Raw genomic sequence first — 25,927 nt, 5'->3', positions numbered from 1 at the left:
AAATTACCGGCGCTTTTACCATAAAGATTTTTTTTAAGTGTACGCTCCTTATTCATTGATGAGATCCGATGAGATAAATGAACATTGCCGTAAAAAGTAGCAAGTTTAATGAAGTGTCAACTGTTACAAATGGGTCGCAAATTTTTATATATCGGTTGTGATAATGTTCCTTTATACCTCAGATGTTACCAAGCTCAGCTTTCATCAGGCCATAGCCTTAAGCTTTTTTTTACTTCTACTGCGCATTTGATTCCGGCGTCGACGAGGGCTCTCGATCTATTGGGATCTTTATCTCCGATGACTCAGCGGGTAGATTTCAGTTGGTTGTCCCCCTTTGTTGGGCAATCCATTTGGCAAAAATTACACCCTATCACCCAATGCCCAGTTCCGTGTAGCTTTATATGTCGGCAGAGATATCAGAGGTTTAGAAGGCATAAAACACCGCTGACCCTCGGGTTTTTTTATCACGCTGGCGAAAGAAATCCCTGAGTAAACATCAAGTGTGGTAGATATCACACAAAGGAGGTAGCCGCGCTCGTATTGGGAAGCGTCACCTATCTCCCAACTTCAGCTCTTCGGTCAAATAAACCTCTCAAGTCATGACACGCAGTAAATGCTGGAAGTGCAATCAACTCACCGTATCGCACCAAGGATGGTGTATTAGAAAATATTTTTTGTCTCCGGTGTAACTTTTAACCAAGAGCAACTTTTTTGATCCATTTATGAGGATAATTTGAAGGGTTATTTGAAGCTTTGTGGGAAATTATAATTCCATTATTTTCATCTTTGCATGACGTCCAATATTGAGCACGTTGGTTTTCATCACTCATCGAGGAAGCTTACTGAGTCTCGAGAAGTAATTCTGAGAAAAATATGAAGCTATGCAGTGATACCCCAGTATTTAAATGCTAAAAAATTAGACAAGCTTACGTTTTCCAGTTTCCATTTGATAAAACACAGACGTTATTCAGGTGTCACATGGTCAGCTTCGATCATGTACTTTAACAGATATTGGCGTACGACTCCTAAGGATTGTTACCTTAGTGGTTCAGCGCAAACTCCTCATATCTCCTCATGACGAAGTTACGATGCTGGGACCATTATTTAATCGATTGTTTACATGATCAAAAGGTTTCGGTGTTAGCCACCGTGGCCACAGTTTTCGGGTTACTGCACCGCCAAGTCTGGCGGTTCTGTTTATATTTACCCTTAAGTTACATTTCCGAATTCAGCATGGCGACCGCCGGTGCCGAGCAATCAGGCAAACGTGTTAGTTTCGCAAGCCGACGCTAAGCGCTGCCGTCCCTCGAGTAGCCACATGCTAACATTTTCCCAGCGTGTCGTCCGCATGCGCGTTTTTGTTTTGTCTCGCAACCCTCTGGCCACAATCTCCCCCTGTTCCTCGCGTTCCCTTTCATCCTGCGCCTCATTTCACCAACCCTTTGCCGAAGCATCTATTTAGCGGAAAGAATGGACGAGGGGAGGAACAATCCGGGTTCGACAACTCCCCTCCCCTCCCTCCCCAACTCGGTCCTCCCCATTCCCCATTTGACCCCATCCTCCTTGCTTTGCCCCCCTCTCGCCCAATTCGACCGTTTGATCACGTGTCCCCTCTTTCATCACGTCTGCCGCAGGTGAGCTCGTGGGTGACGCATCTAATCATCACGCAGCCAACCCACGAGGACCGGAAGGCCGTGCTGTCATGCATCCTCCGTCTAGCCATCTCCTCCTGGAACATCGGAAACTTCAACGGCGCCATGGAGATTCTGGCTGGGCTTAAGTGAGTCGAAGGTCGCTTGGAGACAATAATAATGATGCTAAAAGTTAAAAGATGTAGAAAATAAAGGACCCTAATTAGTTTTGTATTTAGCGAAAATCGGTGACAATTTGCGGAAAAAATTAAGAGAAGCGCTACATTTTGTATGGTCCGTAGTTTCTCTGATGTGTTGAAACATGATCGACAACATTATTTAACGCCTGAATTTCATATTGAGGTTATAATGCACGAAGATTAAATATGAGTATATTGCATGGTTGCATTGAGTAATATGGGGACGATATCAAAGCTATATTTTTCCTTCGAACTTAAATACTTGAATACACAGATATCTCCTTGCGGTGGGAATTTGGTCAATATGAATGGATGGTATTTCTAAGACCTATGATACGAACATGGCTCCATATTACTTGATTTAATTAGGGTAAACTGAAGATAGAACAAAGGATAAAAAGTTTAAATCGGTGGGTCTACTAACTTCGTGTCACAGAGTCAAGAAAAAGCTCAATGATAAGACTACCACTGAGGCTGGGAATGAAACAGACCTTATTATTTATTGATAAGAGAATTAATTAGGTTGAAAATTAAAAATGAATTTTATAATATCAAGTACATGAATTTTTTTTTATACTCATGCAAAATTTTTACAATTAGCACTAAACGTATAATGCCTAACGTATGCCGTATCCGAAACAGAATCTTTCATAATAATGGGTCAACATCTGGTAGGATTCATTCACTGCTTTCTTATTTTTTATATTTTCTAGCGTTATACCACCGTAACATTTAATAAAACGGAACAATTAGCCGCTAGCCTTTACCCCTCTAACCGTTTAAATTGCATGGAATAATAATAAATCGTTAATATTACCTCTCCTAGTTTGAAAAATATGCTAATTTTATGTTTGATGCTACGAAAAATACAAATATCACGCTGAAATATTTTTTATAGAAAAAAACTTTTTGAGGAAATTTCTTGATCTCAAACTCTAAAAAGTAAATATTTTCATTTAGCTCTTACTAGTTTCTAGATCATATCATTAGGTGATGTATCTTTGATGTTTTTAGGGTCTTATAAAAACCATCAAAGGTAATCTGCATGCTTCTCAAATTCTTGGGTCACCGTCTTACCCTTGGTTTAATTTATTAGTCTTATTTCATTAAACACCTATATACAATGTCAAATGGGTATTTTACTATATAAATCAATTAAAATTATGGCATATCATTTTTATATATATGGTATTATTGAGTAAGTTGTTCCATTCGTTTGTAAGTTCGAAGAAGGCGTAAGGCCAGGTGGAGATAAAGGCGGAGCTGATCGACATTTGAGGTCCAGGTTCAGGGGTTTCTTTCGGCCTCCAGCCGAATGGGATAGTTGTAGGCCGGCGGAAACTACTTGCTCCTGGACCTAAATAGCGTCGGAGACTTGATCGAAGGTGTACCTGCCATCATCGACGTTTAATATTACCACATTATACGGAAAAGGTAATAGCACTATTTAAATTTGTAAAGGAATTTTAGCGTATTTAAAGTTATCATGAACTAGTTTTTAACCAGTAACGTTATGAATATTTTTTCCGCAGGCTGGTTTTTAGCTGATAGCATTATTTTTTAAATTCTACTGTTACAAACGTATGTCACCGAGTTATTTCCAGGGGAGCTCAAAATTTACATGGTAAGTTTCATGATTATGGGCGGCACTGTCTGCTTATTTTGGCGAAGTAATATATCTTTGCTATTTTATGTATTATAACATTAGTCAATAAATTGAAAATCTAGCTTAAAAGCGGAGATAAATAGAAAATTTATAATATAAGAGTGATGTACACATTTTGGGAATTATTTAGGCTAAGTGATTAGTTACTATTCTCATCATATTAAAGTTTCATTATTTATAGTGTATGAGTGCTATAGGAAATAGTTTACTTCTTAGTTTCTTTAATTATTCGTATTAACTTTAAGAATACCTTAGCCTGTAGTATTAGAATGATACCAATTACATATTTTATGCGATAAAAACAGAAAATCTCTTGAGTAGAATTCTTAAAAAAGAACTTTTAACTTACATTTTAAATGTGTTTTTCTGTAGTATTTTAATGGTAAATGTTGGTCCAGAAAGTGGGCTAAACCATACTATGGTGATTTAAAGAGGATTTATTTGATAAGGTTTTAGTTTATGATATGAATTCGTACGTAACGTAATGTGCCTGTCTCCAGTGTTTTCTTGACTGATGTACCCTTGTTCGACGTACCCTTTCGTGGTGTCCGTTCATGGGTGACCTCCAAGTGTTCTTTCCTTCAAGTCCCCAATCCACGCGCTTACGCGCGGTGTTCGTGCGAACTAGATACCTCGCCTAGCAAGAAGCAAGGGCGTCCGTCGCAATGCGCGCCTCCTCTCCGTTGATCCGCAGGTCCGGGAAGCTGAAACCTTTCTGGCTGTCCATCTCGGAGCGGGAGGGCTCCCTTCCAACGCTGGAGTTCCTCTCCGCCTCCCTGCTCAACCCGGAGCAGTACGAGTCGGCGCTGAAGCGGGCCCTGGCCATCCCATCCTGCAAGCCGATTCCATTCTTTGGAGCCTTCCTCCGGGAGCTCACCGATCTCATCACAGCCGAGCCGTCGCTCATCGTCCTGGCGCCAAGGCCCGCAGCCACCACGCCGGCGCCACCAGAGGTAAGTCAAAACATTGAAGTCAAATGTCGAATTCTGGAACCACTATCGTTCAATTCACGCGACCAATCGTAGCATCACCATCGGCGGAGAGGTGATTGGTTGCAAATACGGGCATTTTCCCGTTTACCGATGCTTCTTTGTAAAATTTTAGGGTTTCCCGGCGTTTAGATTGATGAAAAATTTCTCTGGATTCCCACCGGGTGTGGTATTGGGTAAATTATTCCTATACCACACCCATTGGGAATCCCGAGAAATTTTTCATAGATGCTTCTTTGTCATCGATGACACTTGATATGTGTAGGAGAGACATGTGGGGTCTCAAATTTCTCCATGTAAATATAACCTAACGTTAGAAAACATTTAAAAATATTTGTCCTTACTACTAGTGAGAGAAAAATCGATTTCGATTTAAATCGAAAATTAATTTTTATCAGTCAAAGATCGATGAAATCCAGATCGAGCCATGATTTTCGAGTTTTGATCCAAATTCGATTTCAAAACTTCAATCGCGACGATTTCGTTTGATTTTAGGAGCATCATTACCGGCTTGTGATAACCTTATCAGTCCGGAGTGAAAGAATTTTCTTAAAGGCCGGTAAAATTGGAAATTAACGCCCTCGATCATGAAGAAAGCATCTCAATTAGTCGATATTTCTTAAAAATATAAGTTCAGTCGAATGATTCCAAGCGGTGATACCAAAACTTTAATGAGCGTACATTTGTAAATGTATACTGGTAATAATTCAATCATGTATTCTGAGTGAATTTTTTTGGGATTTTTTTCTTTACTTCTCAAATGTGCATTTTGCGTGTTTTTCGAATGAACGCTCAACATTTTTTGTACGACCGTTTGTTTGTTTTTGTACGTTTGTGTTTACAACATTTTGTTTGTTTGATTTTTGGGATTTTTTGTCTTTTAGTTCAATTTTTGATTTTTGTTGAAAAGTCATGCGTTTTATCTCGATTAAAAACCGATTGCTCGAAAAATCGGGAGTGAGTGGTGGTAACATCCAGTCCAACATATGTGGTAAATTTCTGCCGTTTTATTTCTTAAAAAAAACTACTACGCGTTACGATAGATTGGCATCAGTCTCTCCCCCATCGGTCACAGAAGAAAAAACTGCTACGCGTTACGATAGATTGGCATCAGTCTCCCCCATTGGTCATAGAAGAAAAAGAAAGCCTACGTGGTAATTTTCTCGATTTTTTTTCGAAATTCTTTCTATTTTTCGAATCGTTGACATTAATCATCATCATCTAAATAATATTAATTTGAATGTGTATTCCAAAACGCGAAGTGGTGTTTATAAATAAAACCGTGGAAAATTCTCCAGGAGACTAAGCTTTTGGAGAAAATAGTATTCCGCTATGGTAAGCCTTGAAACGGTAGTTCTGCTATTTGTAACTCCTACCTGTTAGATGCTAGCCTTAATAGAAGTCAAAGATTATGAGGGGACTACTTCCTTGTCCGGAGCGTAACCGAGTGATGTTTAACTTCGGTTCTGGAACGGGGAAGGATGTATCATTTACGCAGACTATTCCACTTAAAAAAAAGCTATTTTTTTAATCATTATTCGACCTAAACCCGATATTTATAATATAGATACATGAACTCAGTGATAATGGATGAATACCGTTGTTTAACCCCAATCGGGCGTAATCAAGCGTGGCTTATTTGTCTTTGACCGGTGTTGGTGACCTCAAAAGACCTCTTTTCAGACGCCGACCGTAAAGGCCATCGTCCTTACTCATGTCAAGCGCGCTGAGGTGAGGGTAGTCGAGGCGAAAAGAATCCGCGTGGGTTGGTTCGCTCAATCGAGGCGACTCCAGCCTCTTCATCGGCGGACTTTGTCAATTAGGGCCCATGCGTGGGACGGTACGGGTTACACACATCCTTAATCCATAAGCCGGCGATTTCGGGATGAAAAAGAGTTCAGTGATCCGAAGGGTTTCGGAGAAAACGCTCTCCACGGATGAATTGATCCATTACGTCGTTCTTTTCGGTGAGATGCGCCGCCGGAGAAAAACTGTGGGTCATTAAATGTCATTCTATACTTTCCACGAGATACTAAACCCTTATTTCATCGATATCCTTCGAGTTAGTAACAGCAAAAAGAAATGTTTTTCAATAGTAATTATGATAGCCCTAAATCGGCAAATAGTGCAAAGTCTTTTGACTCGTATGTTTAGTCCCATCTAAGAGGAAAACTTTTCAGTGTTATTAATCATGCTCTAGTCAAATTTTATTTATAATTGGAAGAAGTTTTCCCGGATTTCCAACCAGGTGATAATTTCCATACTATCCGACGTTTTAAGATTCGCAACATTCCCTGTCAATGGGACAGAATTTCAAATGCATTCCATCATTACTCGTTAGGTAACGAGAAAAGTGACCTTTAAACAAGCGGACGAATAATATGGGATTTCTCACCCAGATGAAAACCCGAGAAAACTGGAACGAGGGGAATTGCCGAGAAATTACTGGGCATTTCTTCTGTAATTATTTATAATCATTTCACATGTAGTTTAGAGGCTGCAACATATTATATCCTTCGGCGTAAAATTCCTTGAGGATAGATAACTTTAAAGCATAATTACTCAGAATTTTATGTCTTTTTCTTAATTGTATGTTACTTAGCTTCAATCCTAATATGTTTGTCACATGCAACCACTCGGGGTTTTAACACATTTCGGCCATTTTCTGGATGTTTTCGGCGAGCATAGCTTTTTCCCATTTTCATTCGCATCATTTACTTTCGTTCGCCATTGTCTTTAACACAATAGTAAGAAAAATAATAACCATAACAACACAGCTTATTTTATTAAGCGGTGTATTGCTTTTTGAACTTTGAATGTTAACGAATTCTGGCCTTTCACCGTAGAACTTATAAATTGTGCTCATGGCGTATTTTATTCACTAACTAGGACCCTAATGTGAGATATCTTTCAAATCCTGGACTCTAGGGAGATTAATAGAATTCTAAAAGCCTAAAATGCTCTTCGTTATGAAGATCATTTACCAAAAAGTGATAGTCAACAAGGATTTATTTGAGTATTAAATCTGCGATTTTAACAAATTAAAAAGGCTCGAAATTGGCTTTTTATATTCGGCTGACTAGGTCAAAAGTTAATCCTTACGTATTACTTTCCATTTCAAACTGGACTTTTTTTATATACATAATCCTAACATAAGACATTTTACACATCTTTTGACTGGGGAGAAAAGGTTTTTTTAGATATCCAGAACCAGAAAAACGCATTTTGCCTCTTCTGATAAAAAGGGATTGTTGAGTAGGGAAGTCGAACTGAATGTTGCCTCGATATCCACGAGGCAAATGGTCATACTAAGAGTAATCAGAGTAAACATGAATCAAATGACAAGGATTCACTTTTGCGGTCATATCAGTCCGCAGGTTCTTGTCTCCATTAATCCCCTCACCATCCACGTGCACAATCTCTGGAACTCAGCCTGTCTCTTTGCGTTGGGTAAATAAACATATTGGTTATCTCCCCACGAATATCACCCAAGTAAAAATAGCTGATATAGTTCACGCACTCATAATTTGATACATCAGCTGATTTCCTTTGTATTCTTCACCGTGTCCGAAGAAGAATAGGTTTTGAAATCATTTATTATTGCGTGAAGAAAAGAAAGAGCATTTTCATGTCCTTGTCGTTATAGAACTCGGGATTTAACAGAGAGAAAGTTTTAAAATTATAATACTTCTGGTGTCGGATATATGACAGGAAGTAAGACACAATTGCAATTCCAAAATAATATCCTTTTTGCATTCTTATAATCCCACAATACAAATTATTTTGTTACATTATAATATCAATTTATTATACGCAATAACATCTTGGTAGGTATTACAAATTCCTGAAATTAACTATCACGTATTAAACGTAAAGAAATTCACTATTTCTAGGGATAGTATAAGTTGGGGTAATAAAATACATATCTCGTATGGAAGAATTATCACTATCTTTGTATCTATGAAATGTGAGTAGGGTGTTAAATTAGTATAACAATTAAAATTCTTGAATATAATTACGATAAATGAAAATTTTCTGCGGGGATGATGCATTTTTGAAATCAGAAACAGTTCATTAAATTAGGATAAATTCTCTTGATATTGTCAAATCTAACATTTTTAATTTTGACTACGGTTACCTTTGCTCTTTATGAGTTTTAATTGTTGTTAAATTGAGATGGGTTCATACTATTGGAATGAAGAAACTGTTTCTGATGAAGGAAGAATGATATTTATATAAAGCATAAAAATATTCCCACGTTATTTTTTGTTTTCATCAAATTCAATATAAGAGAACATTAAATGTGAGCTTTTAGCTATTTCTGAGTGACCTGTATCAAATTCTAACCTATTGCGATACATACTTAGTCAATATTCAGATAATTGACCTCACGAGGCTTCAGAACGTAATCTATACCTAATAATTGTAATATTCACTTTTATTGAATTTGCAATATTAGCCTAGTATTTAGGTCTTTCGCTACCAATTACGCTTAAAACTTATTCAAAATCAGTAAGAATGCGCAATGATTATTTTTGCTGATCCTGAGGCAAGTTTTCAAAATCTGTTCTCTTTAAGATGCACAAAACTATATTCATTGAAAACTTTTGTTTACCAATGACTTCGGAAATAGGAGTTCAACCTTGTTTTTTGCTGACTTCATCATTTAATTTGGCAAATTAACAAATGTTAATGACGAATATAGTCGTTGATTTTTTCCATAGTAACTGCGATGTAGAAATGAGCAAAAAACAATTATGAACTTCCGTCGTCCACATTATTCGAAAGAAAATTTGAGTCAAGAAAAATTTAATTGCAAACACAGAATGAAATAAGGCGATTTTTTTTCGATGGCTTGTTTTTTGAGATTTAAAAACATACATTTTGTCAAATCACTTCAAGGATACCAAATATTGTGTGTTTACTTCACTTACAACACCAGTGAAACAATTTGTACGAAAGAACCTCAAAACACTTATGAAACTCAGAGTAGTAGTTTCAAAAACATTTAATTATAATTTTTCTAAGGCATAAACGCTGAAGTTGACAACGCAGTTTGATTTTTAATTTCCAGACCAGACATTTTTTATTACTTATATAACATTTACCGCAAATATGGATATCGGATGGGTAGCTTTTTATCTCAAGAGCTGAATAAGCGAGATCCCTCTGATTTTGTTATTTGTTGTTGAATCTGGCATTGAATTTTTTATCAAATAGCTACGTGTGGCTGTAACCAAAGATTTATTAAGTGGTTTACCTCGAGAACCGATGAGCGTAGTCAAAACTGATTATAAAAGAAAATTTAATCCACAGAAAGACGTTAAATAGTGAGTCAATAAGCTTTCTTAGCGACAACTTGCGGTGGTACTGGAGTTGAATCGTAAAACATGCCTCGCAAGTTCTGCGGTAAAAAAAGAGTGCTGACAGTTTAGAATGAAACTTGGAGTTTGGTTCTTTCGAGTGTTTCTACCGAGAAATCCATTGGAATTGCCCTCGTTGCAGTAAAATGCATTAAATCTCTCGCGTTGCAACCGCAGCAAACGCAACGAACAAATCCTGTCGGATCTATTTTTCCGTAACTGCGGTTTTCCGAGGTTCCATTAATTGGTCCATCAATATTCATGGAATATTTCCGGAACATCTATGTCGCGATGAGTAATTTATGCTCGGAAGCGCTCCAGCTCTTGAAAATCCGGCGATGAAGCCGCAGCGCTTTATTTGCTAAATTCGTCCATATTTGCTCTTTAGTTTCGTGGGAAAATTGCGCAAGCTGAATCTTTTCGAATGTGAATAACGATGCACTTCGATTCAATGTCAATGATCTTTTCGTGTCAATTGAATTCGGCGAGGTAAATAACTGTGTGGTATTTTATAGACAATTAATTGGGTGATGCAGTATGTTCTCTCCAAAAGTATTTTAAATATTTTTTTGCTAATCAAAAGGCCGTATGTGGAATAATAAAAATATTCATCGACGATCTTAAAGGTATTTTCCTTGAAATACTCACAAAATTAAAATTCAACGTAAAAAATGAGTTTAGAGTTGAATTGAATAGAGACTGAGTGAAATTAAAATTTCTCTCGACTAAATGACCACACTTTTTATATAATTTATCATTAAAATCCTATTAAAATTAATTATTAATGTATGATAAGGATATTGCATTCATTTAGCTCCTAATATCAGCTTTTGAGATTCAGTTTTTTTTAAACCAGATAACAATATTTTCCATGACATGACATATGACATAATAATTATAGCTAATGTAGTTATCTTCGCTGAGTTCTGCATTTTTATAACTTTATTTCTTGTCCGTAAAAAGTTTGGTTTGATTTATAAATTTAAACTAATTAATTTAGGCCGGAAAACTCATATAGTCTGCCGATACTGTATCAGGATAATCACCGTATATGGTCAGGGAGTAATGATTCAATATCTTACTAGGCAGAGTAGTTTAGCTAAAGTTAATTTAGTAACTTTTAGCGATGACTGCCCCAGCTATTTGTTATCTTTAATGTCCGAGAAACCAGCAAAGGAGGCAATAGGAATTCAGTACTCCTGAAAAATGCAATACCTCCAGCATATGTGAATGTAATTTTGCCTAAATTTCGGGGGCGTGTATAATTTCGTTTGATTTGAGCCATCGCAGTGGTTCCTTCATTTGACTTGCCCCCAAAATACCTTCAGTAGATAAGTTTTGAATTGTGTATTTTTTCGTATATTTAATTCAAACTAAAATTAATCTACCCTTACAGTATACAGATTTCTTTATCAATGACTCCAAGCGTGCTCTATTCGAAAGTACAAATATTTATCGTCGTGATACGTAAGCTAAGTTTTATGATTATGCATTTATATAATTGTGTTTATTTCTACTTAATTAGTTTTCAAAATATCACATAGCCAAATATTCCATAATCGGTAAAAAAGGGACGAATACCGGCCAATGTTCCTAATCGTAGTCCAAATATTTTCACATCGATTTATTCTACTATTTTTTCCAATTGAGTGATTTAGAAAATGTTTATGCAAAATGTTATGCAATGTTATCTGTTTGCCACTGATTGATTTTGGGGTACAATTTTTCAAATAAATTGGGTGCCTCATTGGGTGTAATGAATACAGTTGTATACATTATGGGGAAGCGACAATCTCGTATTTCTTCGTATATCGCTCGTGGTAAATAACGCAAAACCTGCTTGGAAAAAATGTAAACATAATTATTGCGATATTTAAATTTCCTACCACCCTCGAATTTGGTCAAAACTTTGGCTCACAAGCCGCTTAACTGGAATTTTCACGCACTTTTAGTTTTTCGTGAAGCTCTTCAGGTGCCCACGCGCGCCCAATTAAAATAGAGGAATATTTGCCTTTTAGCTACCTTTATACGTCATTCCACAATTGTTTTAGTGTCATTGCACCTCCATCCAGCGTTTAGTTATGGATTCAGATCCTATCTTTAACTCTTTGCAGGGAGGCTATCAGAAGAAAAATTTGCTTAAATTAAAATGATATAAAATTTACATAGAAGGAAGTTTTTTCCAATTATGACTTTTCTCTTCTGTTCACTGTAGCAGGGCATGGAGGCGGAGGCTGAAGACCACTTTGCCACGGACATCTGCCCCGGTGGTCTCATTAACGTGGAGAAAATGAGGAAGGCCCAGGCGGTGCTGGACCGAATAGCGAGCATCCATCAAATGCATGAGGAGCCGCCAGAAGATCCGGCGGCCACCCTCCAGAGGGACGGAATCAGGTGAGCCTATTTTCAAAGGGCAATTCAATGCCTTCATTAGCTGCCGCCGCCCCATCCAGCTAGCTATAGTCTTTACACTACCTTTCAAGAAAATTAGCCGCTTTATGATTACTAGATTCTTCTAAAACTGACCCCGAAGTTAGTTTTTCGTATTCTCACTCTAAGTGCAATCCATGTTATTTGCTCTTGGTTATTTTCGATACTATGGTCGGTCGGTCGGGAAAAGTGTTTATGTAAAAATAAATGGATTGGATTATCCACATTCCCTATAATCCCATTGTCAGCGATACTATGGTTGGTTGGTCGGGAAAAGTGTTAATGTAAAAATAAAAGGATTGAATTATCCAAATTCTCTACAACTTCATTGTCAGATAAACGAGTCGCGTCATTCTCTACAACTTCATTGTCAGATAAACGTCATAGTTCATGTAGTTTTTGACACGGAGAGAAACCCGAGAGTATTTCCTGAACAAGTTTAAATGATATCACCCTTCTGAACAGAGAGCTATTTTCAGAAATTACTGGCGTTTATATGGCCAAGATTCCGTGAATTCTTACTCTATATTATGTGCTAATCTTACTGTGATAATAACTCACAAGTCTATGTGATTTATCATTCAACCTCTGCCTTAGAAAATAGCGATTTTTTTAACATTTGCAATATTTTTATACATATATTTTCGTTGATAATTAATGGAGAAAAAATTGCAAATATATTGTCAGGTTTGGGTATGTCTCCTCTTCATGCCAGTTTTGAAGTCGTTGAGAACGTAAATATTGTTAAGTAGTCTCTATCTTATCGCAAATCTTATCGTGCATTAAAAGAAATTTTATAAAATTTAATTTATCTCTCATTTTTTTCTGATGTTCACATGAAAATTACCGAATCCACAGGGATCAAAGGTTAATGTACCAGATTTGCTGTTAAAATGATAATCTCGTTCTTGATATACTCGGTCACTTTAGAAACAGCATTTTCCAATTTTACCTATGCAGAGAAACGATTTCTTTGTCTCCGTAAATGTATGCAGGTTCCTGCGCCCTCTTCTCCCTGGTGCAGCCTAATGCCTTTCTCATGTTCTGGAAATGATTCCCATTGCTAATCTTATTTGCTCTCCAACGAGACATCTAAAATGCCCAGCTATAATAGTAGTTACTGATAAAGGAAATGATAATAGTGAAAAAGCTATGCAAAATTAGTCAAGGTTTTATTTCTATCGATAGCAATGTGTTTTTAAAAAAACATATAGCTTTGTTTTGCCTTGATTCTTTTATTCCCTGTATCCTGTTCCTATTTTGAATCTTAGTTATTTTTGTGGCAAAGTAAGCTTTGTATTTGGTTTACCGATCGTTTATTTACTAGCATATCCATCCTCATTTCGTATTTCGAGATAGAAAGTGATAGTTTCGGTGAAACCCAAATTTCATTCTGTGCAATATTTGGAAAGTATTTTGCAATAAAATACTTAAGAACTTAAAAGGGAATTGAAAATACATAATCCGGAATTTAAAATACATAAACCAAAGATGTATATTTTTTATAGTAAGTCATTTCCTCTCTAACGAACGCATTTTTGCGTAAATTAACAGTTTTAAATGAAATTAATCTTGGCGATTTCCCATTGAATGATGTTTAGGAACTGCTATCGAGTTTTCATGCGGGCCAATAAATTCATGACCTCTAACATTTCGGCTCCGGACTCGGGCACTATCCACAGGGAAACATAAACAGAAAAACTTTCACAGCATTTAGTCTGAAACGTATTCATACTTTTCAAGCGGTTTCATCACAAATTATATGAAAAAAATAGCTGCCAATATCTACCATTAAATATTAAAAGTTGTCAGGATGCATTTTTGGGATCCATAGTCTAATTTATTTAGGTTAAATTCTTTGGCACAATGGCAACGGTCGGTTCAAATACCTGGAAAAAACGTTAATGTACAAGTAAAAGAATTGAATTATCCACACTCTATATAAGTAATCTCACTGTCAGGGAAACGAGTCGTGTACCGAAAGTTAAGACTTCAAGTAGTTATCGGCTCAGCTAGTTCCTGATACAGTTTAAATGAGATAAAATTTTAATAAAAATATTTCATCAGCCGTCTGATCAGAGGGCATTTTCAGGAATAACTGGCGTTTAGAAGACCCCATGACAGTATTGGTATAACGTCATAGCCTTGGTAAATTCCAATTTTTAATGCCAATAAATGTATTTACGAGATAATGGTATCTACATTTCTCTATTGCGAAGTTGGAAAGTGCCACAAAATCCTCACGATTTAAAGAATACCGCTTTTTTTTCCTTCAACTCTCCCATCATTCTTTATTTTGATTTTTTGCCACTAATTGTACTTCTTAGTATGGCTTTTACCTCACACCTGCCACTTTGATTTAAGTTAATTTTCTTTCCGAACCTCCCATTCTATATTTTTACATAAACATCTGCGATTCAACCTTCCATTTTGCCTGTTTTTTCCGGTGGCACTAATTTTGCTGGTCTCAAACTTTTAATTACTCGACCTCAACTAGTTCCCAGCACCTCGAGTCACACTTTTTTCATACTGAAGACATTTTTTAATGCATGAGAAGCCGGTATATAGGTCAGGTTGAACAATGAAGAGTTTGAAGTTCATATTGCCCTTGTTGCCTTTGTCCCTTTGTTTGTTGTTCATTTGTCCTTGTTGAAAATAAATAGGAAACCTGTCTTCATCAGGTCGCTCAAAACCATTCAATGATTTCCTTTCCGTAGCCTTTCCGGATCTCCGTGCGCTCCGTCGTCTTCTTGTTGAGTCCCGTTTCAATGTATTTCCAAAATTTCATTTATATATTTAAATGTTCCTTTATTTTTCGATAGTTGACAAATTCCCCTCAGCCCGAGTTTTCTGGTGAACTTCAGTGAACACTCGTTTTCTTTTTCTTCGAAGTACAAGAATCTGAACCAAAATTTGTGAGCTTTTCACATCGAGAGCGCCTCTAATCTGTCATTTACATCTTTACTGCTACTAGGAAATTGCTTATCGGAAAGCCGATTCAGATATTGCGGTGAAATTATCTTAATTGGGGCACTTCATCCCTTCTCCAATCCCAATTCTAATCTCAATAGTAAATTACTTTATTTTCACAAGAGATAGTAGGATTGGGGTAAAGGAATACTCTATATATTTGTAGTTGCTGTATTTCAGATGTTCTCCGCATACTATTCAATATGTGGTACTAGATCGGGTGTACTTTGCGCATTCATTCGCTAAAAAAACTATTACCGCTTTCATGAAGCGTGGAAGCTTAAAACCATGAAAATTTTATGCAGCGTGGGCATTTGTAACTTAGGCCATAGAGTAAGTATATACTTACTCTATGGCCTAAGATACAAATGAGTAAGAGTAGAGTTACAAATAGAGTAAGTATATACTTACTCTATGCTTAGGCATTTGAATGAAAATAGATACTTCTAAATGGCCAATATTTTCCAAAATGTCATTTTAATAAGTCATAGAATCCGAATATGCGTTGTACTTCACGCCTACTGGCTGAATATTGCCCCATTTTTGTGTCCTATAAGAACTTTTTACTAGATTTATGCGCAGAAAGAACCACTTTAATATCCTCTCATCAACTCCTTCGTATTCTCATATCTATCCACAAAGTGAAACCTAAACACTTGGCATCTTCCGTATTCGCAACATTTTCTGTTACCAAAGCTTTTCATGTGTTGATATACTTCCTGATTATTTATTTGTTCTTTTACTTGATTTCCGCATTGTTTGCTCTTGTATCCCCTCAAGTTTGTGACCATCTTAAACTATGTTAAGTCTATTTTCTTTGTTATTAAAATCCTGCATGACTTTGGTAAAAGAACAAAAGCCATAATATCGCCCATATTCATTTGAGCACATCAAAAATAGATGGAAAGAACATTATGCCATTAATTCTGACCGACGTCGAGACTTATTTCCGAAGCTTTATTCCCCTTCATAACCTTTTGTTTGTATGTAAAAATTACCATGTATCTTAATTATTTGTGTAATTCAAACAACAGTATATTTTTGAGGACTACACGGCTTGACGTGATGTCATGGAATGGAATACAACATAAGTATTAAAAATGGCCGTAAGGTTATTACTTTTGAATCGTAGAATGTCTACTTTGCCAATGCGTATGGCTTTGTGTGGATCATTCAAGTCAGATTAAATAAAAATGGAATATTATACATAGGAATTAGTTTGAAAGTTAATTCAGCCGCTTCAGTTTGTCAAGCTGCAGTCCACATTCTGGCGAACGTTAGTTAAAATAAATGTTTTTGTCGTTGTCTTCTTCGCCGCTCCTTAATTTCCATCAGTTTTCCCGATTTCACGCAGCGCGAAACTCTGTTTTAGACGCAAACCCAAACAAATTTTCGGGTGAAGGCTTTATAATTGCTCACTGATCAGTCAGCATGTTGTATTGTGATCACTATAGGAATGGGACCTGTGAGTTGAGGAGGACCCGCTCTATCAGACTGGTCACTCAACGGTGTCATCAGTTAAACGCGACCAATAAGTAAACCGTCTTTTTAAATAATCGAAAGAAAAAACTTTTTTATCCCGCATAAAATAAATTTACTAATAATAATTTTTAATAACATACAAATAAATTTTACGTGTAATAAAAAAATTTCGTTTCCAGTCGTTTAAAATGCTGACTAAACTACAACAAATTTCTCCCTGACACAATCGATTGAATTAAACCCTTTCTCATTTCCTATTTTTCTATTCCCTACTTTCCATCTTTGTCATCTTTTTCCATTGTTTCGTGTACATTGGCTGTCGATTCGTGAAATCATTACCCTCATACACGTGGGAGAATAAGAAGTTTCCAGCCACATGGTTCTCGCAATTCGATACGGAGCCTGAAGGCTGGGAAGGAAGTGAAGTGCGTGACCTCGGGAATCCCGCTGCCTCTATCCGCGAGAGGGCATTAAGTGAATTTCACGAGTGAATGATATGTATTGCCTTCCCTCCCTCCCCCCTCCGATAGAAGGGGGCTTCACCCCGTCTTAATGTCGTCCGGTCACGGAAGTCTCCGCCGGGCCATTGATTCCCGAAAGCGCATTAATAAATTCTTGATGATGATGGCTGGAATTGACACGCTTGATGGTTCACAAGAGTTGAAAAATCGATTGCGCGGTGTCAACCGCCGATTTTCTTCAACTAGTACAGTAAGACTGTGAAAAGAGGATGCGACCCAGAAATAAAGGCAGTAAATAGATTCAAATTTCGTTGGTTACGTAGAATCTCTGCGGAAAATGTTTCTTCATATCAACCTTCCGAGAACGGATTCCCGATCACTTTTTTTTAATGTCACAAACTTTCTGAACGGAAAGCTGCCAATGACAACCATTTAATGCGAATGTTATGAGGATTTATTTTTGGAATCTCTCGCGTACGTTATTTAGGCTAAAAGTTCCAAATTCCAACTTGAAACTTGAAACACCTGGCGTCTTTGGTGGTGGTTTTCCTCTTCTCTTTTTGCATACTTAAACGCGAATCCAGCTGAAACTAATTAAATTCATTTCAGGGCAAAAAGCAAGTGATAATAATTACCTGAGATACATCCTTGCCATTTCAAAGGTCGCAAAATTTTGCTTATATGCTTCATAAATGCCTCGAGGCGATATCTGTTTTGGAATTTTAAGTCGCAATTCAAATGTCCCAGAGGCTCTGTCTTAGAAGAATGGTGAGCTCTGTTGAAGAATGATTTATAGGAAACGGAAATTTATAATCCGGTAGAAGTAACACCTCTTATATGCATCTGCATATGCATATCTCCCTTACGTAGAAATATCTGAAAAGGTCCACGAGTCAGTGTTTCGATAGTACCTAAAGGGCTTAAATGGGGCATTAGAATTTCTCACGAAAATTATCATCACATCTAAAACTCGTGCGAGCGCCACTAAAGCCACAAAGCTATTGGTCTCGTAATTTCATTAATGAAAGTGTAAATGGTAAGCGTAAGACTAAACACATTTTAATGCTTGAGGTATGTACTGCATTATTACTAATTACCCACAGGTGGTTTTTTTTAATTAATTGCAGCGATTTCAGTTCTCCTCTTCCACTGTACGTCTTTTGTTTTAGAGTCTTATCATATTTTTTTGATGAATTACCAATTTTGGAAGAATTTTATACTTTTAATGAAATTCCATGTGTATAAGCTCAATCCAACATTTTTAAGCGTTCTTTTGCCAACTTATTGGCAATTTCAAGATTATGCAGACTTTGAGGAACGCTACCACATATCTATTTGAATTAAAGTCGATGCTTTCCTGTTAAAATTCTTCCTTGAGTGGATTCTCGTTCTTCAGGGTCTATGTCTCCGATCCATAAAGCATCATTTGTCTTTTAAATCTTCGGCAATTTATCTTATGCCCTTTTATTAATATCACAGTCATTTAATCCTACTCATAGCTAAATTTCTATTTAACCAACGCAACGGCAACCGTTGTTGCATAGTCTGTTCGGCGATATTCAAGAATTACCAAGCACTTCGAGGAGGGAGGAACGTAACGAGTATGGTCATTTTTCGGGTTCCACTAATACTTATGTTGCTTACATAGGGAGAAGGGGGAGGAAAAAAATGTCTTAGGCAATACTTTAACCCCCAATTTTATATAGCCAAGGGGGATCTTTGGAGGCTAAGAAATTTTTCCAATTGTGGCGTATAATTTCCACCAATGATGAACTATAAATCTTCCAGGATTATGCAAGCGAAATGTTAAGCTGACTTATAGTGAATGGTTTTACGATGCGAAAAAAATGACAGCAAAATATCAATGTAGGCGACTCGTATACATCCCAAAATAAATTTGTCTAAGTGCCTATTGCCTTGTTGTTTATGTTTTATCTTTTTATTAGATCACTGTATAAGTCCACTTTTGGATATTTTTCTTAATATGTTAGTGAATAAATGACATTTATTTTCTCCGTGCAGCATCCACACGTCGAGCATCGAGCGCTCTTACCTGGTGGCCGAGGAGGAGGACGAGGGCGAGGCGGCGCCCGTGTTTGCCACCACCATCATCCGTCTGCCGGGCGCCGAAGAGGTGGCCGTGCACTCGGCCAGCTCCCGAGGCGAGCCCGACGACTATCGGCCCGTGCAGCCGCTCGCCAACGACCACGGCGTCTCCTTCTTCCCCATCTGCGGACCCAAGTCGGGCATCGACCACCACGTGCTGCAGGTAAATCGATACCACCCCTTGATGGTTTTGACACCGAAGAACATCGTTGATGGTGTAAATCAACACAGAAAGGCACGTAGCAGGGGATAAAGGGGGTTTCAGCTCACCCTTCCCTTTCCGAATTGTTTTCTTTTGTGGAAAACCACCCGCATTACATCTGCTATGGAGACCATTAGCGTCCATTTCAAATATCTTTGCGACTGAGAGGTAGGCCCAAGTTTTTCGGGGGTTGAGGGCGGAGGGCACGTGACTAACTGAAAGTAAACCAAAATGCGATAGTTGCGATTGCGAAATACGATATTGTAAATTGTAGTACTATAAGAGGAAATTCAGTCGCTTTCAGACCTCCGTGGTGTACGCTTCTTTAGTAAGTTAGCTGTGTTGCCAAGTGAGAAGGGTTTGTTGATAATCTTTTGTTTCCATGCACTGTGAGTCTTTTGAGAAAATATGGCAACGCCCGTCTCTCTCTCTCTCCCCATCCTAAATCCCTAATGTCGTAGATTCCACCTCCTGCGGCGACACCGCTCGAAACATTTCGAGCATGCACGACTGGGCCAGTCGCAAAGTTTTTGAAAAGGATTATAGCTCAAGGACATCTATCCCCTAAATATCAATTTTTCGATTTATAACAGTTACATTTCATAATTTCTAGCGATTTCCAGCGATTAATTTAACTTTTAGTCATATAGGAGCGAAATTTTCAACTGATTGAATGAAATAAGCTTGAATTGACAAAAAATATCGGTATAGGCAACCCTTATTGCACTAAAGCATCCCCCTCTTCCCGTGAAGATTTCTGGCGACGTGCCTCCGCAAAGACGTAGCTTTCATCAATATTCTCGAATTTTTCCATATAAATCGCGGTCGCAAGCACAGAAACCGGCGATTTTTCGTGTTTGTATTTACTCTGGCAAGGGAAGGTACCCAACTTTCACCACCATATTCAACTTCACGATGTGGTAGAGAATGAAATTTTGAGAGCTATGGGTTTTTTTCAAACTTCCAATGGACCATAGTTTCCGACATTTCATAGATTGAAGGAACGCGCAAAACGCCTAGGTGTATGCCAACGATCTCATACCCTTAATACGGGATGAATGCAACCCGATATACAACAATACCGCAATATAATAGCAGTACAGCCCCTTTTCCGTTCTTCCTCGAGCCAAGCAACAGAATGAGAGTCTCTGTAACTTTGAATGGGACTATATTGACATGAGCCATCATGTTGCGGTATTTTTGTCTCGCGGGTTGCAACACAATAGATGTTTTACGAGTAGTTCAAATCGATGATATCTCGAAAACTAAGTCGCATCGGACGCTTGAGCAAAAAGTCTTAGCTCTCAAAATTTTTTTTATCACACACTGATGTTTGAACGAGATGCGTGTTGACACATGAGGGCTTTCCATTTTGAGCGTGTAAAAATCGTAATTATCCAGTCGTGCACCGGAGGTGCTGTCACCAACTGCGCGTGTAAATGGGTTCACAAAAGTCGCTACTCGTAAACTGACGGCGGAGCAATCCAAATATCTCGCGAAAATAAGTAATGATTAGACCTTTTAAACGAAATTTATATTAGAAATCATATGATCTATCGAATTCATAACTATCTGATGCTATTCCTAATGAGTGCAAATAATGGGCTCTTCGCCGCGCTGCCAGCATTTTTAAAAACCGATTAAAATGTGATCGAAGTAGCAGCTTAACACTTTGAGTGCCGGCTGCTAATTTCAAAGACCTACTGAAAAATCCAGCCATTTTTACTAAATATGTACATTTTTTAAACATTTGCATCAAAAATATATTTATATCGATGTATATTTCAGTAAAAATGAGACTTCTCTTCTTTAAGAATGAGTTGAATAACATTTATTGTTAATTTTTAAATATATAATTTAACAATGAAAACCTACTGTTTTTGAAAAATAAAAAAGCTGCAACATATGATGTACCGCCATAACATGCACAACAATTTTTTATTATACTCAATTTGAACTATTTAAAGCATGGAAATCGTAAATAAGCATTGTTCCAAGCAAAGCATTATAAATCCTGGAAGACAAAGGGTCACTGCATCCTCAACGAACGGTTCTTTCCGCAAAAGAATTTTCACACCAAGTGGCCTAAGATAAGGATGCCGGTAGCTGCAGAGGACTTTTCGTCCTCAAGACATTAAAAGAACTCTTATTCCATCGAGGATTTGATTTTTGAAATAACAGAACCACTAAGCAGTGTAGTGGAAAAGTACCACGAGCGAAATATTACGGCTTCACGCGTACAAAGCCAATTAAATAGAAAGACGTAATATTACGTCCATGGCAATCTTCAGAAGGATTGACAGGACGTAATATTACGTCCATGGCACGCAAAGTGTTAAATCAAGCTTCCTCTTGACGTACTGAGGCCTCTTCTATTAGTCGCCTTGATGACTCTCACTTATTCTAAATATTTTTAAGAGAGCACTTGAACTCGCGAGGGGTAGCATTCTATAGTTATGAATTTGATAGGTAACATAATAAGAAATAAAAATTTCGGTTAGCAACCTCATGGGTAAACGAGGGAGAGGAAGAAGAGAAATGTTTTTAAATAATAATAATAATAATAATGCTTTATTTGTCCAGAGATCAGGATGCTACAGTTGTTACACCGATATAGGACACGTCAGGTTAAACATACAGTGGTCAACAACATGCGGGTCACTTGTTAAACATTGCTAAAAATTCATCAATTGAGTTAAACATTTTTAATTTCAAATACCTCAGTAGATTACTCTTAAGTACAGCTACACTTTTATGCTGTTATTTAATATGAATTTATAAGCTAAAGCTGAATGAAACGCAGTAGTACTTATGTATGTATGTAAATTTGAGAGGAAAGTCCATGAAGGGAGGGGAGATTGCCAGAATTCTTCTTCAATACTCCATTGAAGCCTACCATAATCGGAGTAATACTTTAATAACAAAAATCTCATAACATAGCTTATTTCTCCGTGAAATTCGGTTCGCTCTGCCTGTTAGCGACGCGGTTGACGACTTCCGCAAACCCATTTCAATGCGTGTTGGGTGACAACACATTTAGTGGCAGGCAGGAAAATCCTCTATTGTAATAATCGTGCTTGACGCATGAGGTGAAGTCGAAAATGGTTCTCGTGTACATTTTTCCTGCTTGTAAACGGTGAATAAACCCGTCTGCTGGGGCACTTCCGCAGGTGCTGCACCACGGCACCACGGCCGTCCACTGGGAGCCGGAGGGTGGCCGCGCTGCGCTCGTCTACCTGCGCCTCGAGAGGAGCTGCGCCACTCTCACGTGGAGCAGGCCCACCTGGAGCGGCCTCCGCGGGGGCTGCAGCGGAGTGGGAGGGGGCGTGATAGGCGTGGGAGGGGCCGGGGGCGGAGGGGGCATCGGGGGAGGCGGCGGGGGCGGCGTGGGGGGCGGGGGAGGCGGCGGTGGAGGCGGGTCCTCGTCTTCGTCCTCCTCGTCCCCCGACTACACCCTGCAGGCCGACCCCGAGGAGGCAGTGTCACCGGGACTCATGCTCAGGTAAGAAGGCCCTAAAAATATAGGCAGTGATTCTTCTAGGCAGTTTCCTTCTGCGTTTATCCATTTTTCTGGACAATCAGTGGCATAGCCAGTAAATTCGTTTGGGGAGGGGGGGGGGTTGAAAACCAGGGGGAAAAGTTTTGAAAAATAGGGTACTAAGTAGAGGGTTTAAAACTAATTCTAGCACTTTTCATGATTGAAAAAACTTCATTTGTCAAAGAATTATTTTGTAAATTTATGGTATTTTCATAATTTTGTTTTCTTTTATGAAGGAAAATAATTGTCTTTTTATGTTTTGGGGGGGTCCGGGTCACGCCCCCTGGCTATGCCACTGTCGACAATATTTTCTGCCTGCAGTCAAAATCTCTGTGGAAGCCTACATCAAAAGCCCTAAAAATATGTTTGTTTCAACTCTCTGCAGTAGTTCCAATTAGACATAAAATGTCTGGTTCTTCCTTGTACATCCACACCTTCAGAGAGACTAATTTTGCGATTTCAAAAAGTTCTCCACCAGTGGTGTCATGGCAAAATTAGCAGTGCCAGAATGCACTTATTACAGGTAAAATATTACTTTGTGTGTTTTTTTATTACAAGTTACGTCTGTATATTTTAAAATAATTTTTTTTGTTACAAATGAATATATTAGAAATTTTGAGGCACCAAAATTGATAAAAGTGTTATTTGGCTATTATGTTTTTTTCTTAACCAGTGCCAAAACGGCGTTATGGCGCATTCCGGCACCATGACACCACTGTACTTCAGTATTTTTACTGAAAGCATGAGTTAAGTAGCTAGCTGCAAAAATAGAGGAAAAGGTGAACATAGGTGAACAGTAGTGTGGTACAATTTTTAGATTGCAATCGCGGATGAATTTTTGGTGCTGTTTCATCACATACCCGGCCACAGAAAAATCGCCTTTATTGACCCACATGATTTGACCCTGCCGAATCGTTTTTGAAAATTGCAGATTCTGCTTGAAATTTCCTACTTAGCAGGTGCCACCCCAGGTATTTGTTTTTGTTCTATTGCAAACATTGCGGTTATGAGTAACAAAAACAGCTTAACAGCTTTTGGTGGAAAATGATAATATTCCCAATAACAGTCTTAAATTTAAACATGTAAAAAATTGTTTACAGTAACTTTAATCTCATTTCCACCACAGTAGTGCCATGATTGAGAAAATTTTCTGCATAAATGAGTCGTAACTAGTGACTACTACCTTTCACATTCTTTATTAGCATTTGTTATCGTCACAATAAATCTATGATATGAGAAATCCCTCTTTAAGTTGATCAATTGGTTATATTATTGATTTTCATGTTATTCCAAACAAACCTTCACCTTTCTTATCATAAGATCATAAGACTATGATAATCATCATAAGACCATTTCTCAGGATCGTATCACTAAAGGCTTGGCTGGTGTCCACAATGTTGAGGAATGATCGAGGATAACTTGTCAAAAGCCACATAGGAAGGAAAAAGCTGTTACCTAGGGATTGTAAATCTCACAATAGCGTAGCAAGGGGGAGGTCTCGGGGGTCCGGAGTCCCCCCCCCCCCCCCCCCCCCCCCCAAAATATAAAAATACAATTTCTATCCTCCACAAAAGAAAACAAAATATTTAAAAATCATAAATTTACAAAAGATTTCTTTGACAAATGAAGTTTTTTCAATTATGAAAAGTGTTAAAATTAGTTTAAAACCCTCTACATAGGTAGTACCCTGTTTTACAAAAATTTTCCATCCTTGTTTTGGACCCCCACCGAACGAAATTACTCGCTACGCCACTGAAATGTCTTATTAAAAATTGGCTGCCGTTAATGTGATAAATTACCCAAAACTCATTTAGCAATAGGTTGAAAAACAATTGATCAACTTTTTCTCTATCACTTAACATTTTCAGTTTTGCTTAACCCCTTGGTTGGGGGCAGAAATTTTCTTATCTTTCACCTGGTGGGGAGCAAATCCACCGGTTTTCGGAAATGCCGTTTTCGGAAAAAAATGTATAGTACAGCTATCGCACAAAAATGGCAATATTCTTAAAATATATTGGTATAGAACCTCTGACAAAGAAAAAAAACATGCAATGATGCATAAAGAATGAATATTCACACCTTCTCCGCATAACATTGCGACGCGACGGCACGCGCGACTATAGTCGCGCTCCCCACTTGGGGAGCGGAGTCCGCTTGCGACTATAGTCGCTCTCCCCAGTTAAGGGACATTGAGATCATATTCTGGCATGAGGCTTTTATATGCTTAGTAAGGTGGCTAGTAGGACATATGTAAACTAGATTGCATCTGCAATGGAATTTATCAGAATTCTGTTGCCACTTTCTTCGGCTGAAACCTCCCATCCTTCTCCTAGTACGGCCTCTTCATGTTACCAAGATTCTCTTTGAGGTTCATTCAACTGAAACATACAAGAAAACAATAATCAACACTACTATTTTTTCAATAGCTGTATTTTAGCTGAAATATTGGGAGAGGATTTGTCTTAAACAAGTGATTACATATTTAGTAAGGATGAGTCGGTTCTTAAATTTTTTTCGGTTCTCGGTACCGGTCCGGTTCTCCCCCATCGGTTCTCGGTTCTCGATACTCGGTTCCAAGGACAAACTCTTATTATCTGAATTAATGGCAAATTTAAATGAACAACGACAAGAAGTTAATGAAAATAATTTCACTAAAGATGTAAAGTAGCAAGAAAGCTCTGTTAAAAAAAACTTAAGATCGTCTCCATAATTTTATTTGCCAAGTTAAAAAGGGTAAATAACATATCGTTAAAAGTGCATGATCGACCAATATGTCACATTACATCAGGCAGCCACTGGTTCTATATCCAGGTTTTTGATTTAAAAGATTCAGCATTTTTACCCTGTCTGAGTCTAATCTATTCTTTTTGGCAGAAATATTGCCTGCAG

At 37.8% G+C, this 25,927-nt stretch overlaps 1 protein-coding gene across 1 annotated transcript in view; it reads left to right on the top strand.

The window, feature by feature from the left end:
* Positions 1–25,927, top strand: part of LOC124155644 (1-phosphatidylinositol 4,5-bisphosphate phosphodiesterase epsilon-1-like) — a 359,516-nt gene that overhangs the window by 310,270 nt on the left and 23,319 nt on the right. Inside the window, exons 11-16 of the mRNA XM_046529648.1 lie at positions 1,635–1,780; positions 4,192–4,450; positions 12,065–12,243; positions 19,215–19,461; positions 22,671–22,803; positions 22,903–23,002. Of these exons, the coding sequence (XP_046385604.1) occupies positions 1,635–1,780; positions 4,192–4,450; positions 12,065–12,243; positions 19,215–19,461; positions 22,671–22,803; positions 22,903–23,002 (1,064 nt within the window). The remainder of the gene's footprint in view (positions 1–1,634; positions 1,781–4,191; positions 4,451–12,064; positions 12,244–19,214; positions 19,462–22,670; positions 22,804–22,902; positions 23,003–25,927) is intronic.

Source organism: Ischnura elegans, chromosome 3, assembly GCF_921293095.1.
Source record: "Ischnura elegans chromosome 3, ioIscEleg1.1, whole genome shotgun sequence".
Lineage (NCBI taxonomy): Eukaryota > Metazoa > Arthropoda > Insecta > Odonata > Coenagrionidae > Ischnura > Ischnura elegans.
This window is presented reverse-complemented; position numbering and strand designations above follow the sequence as displayed.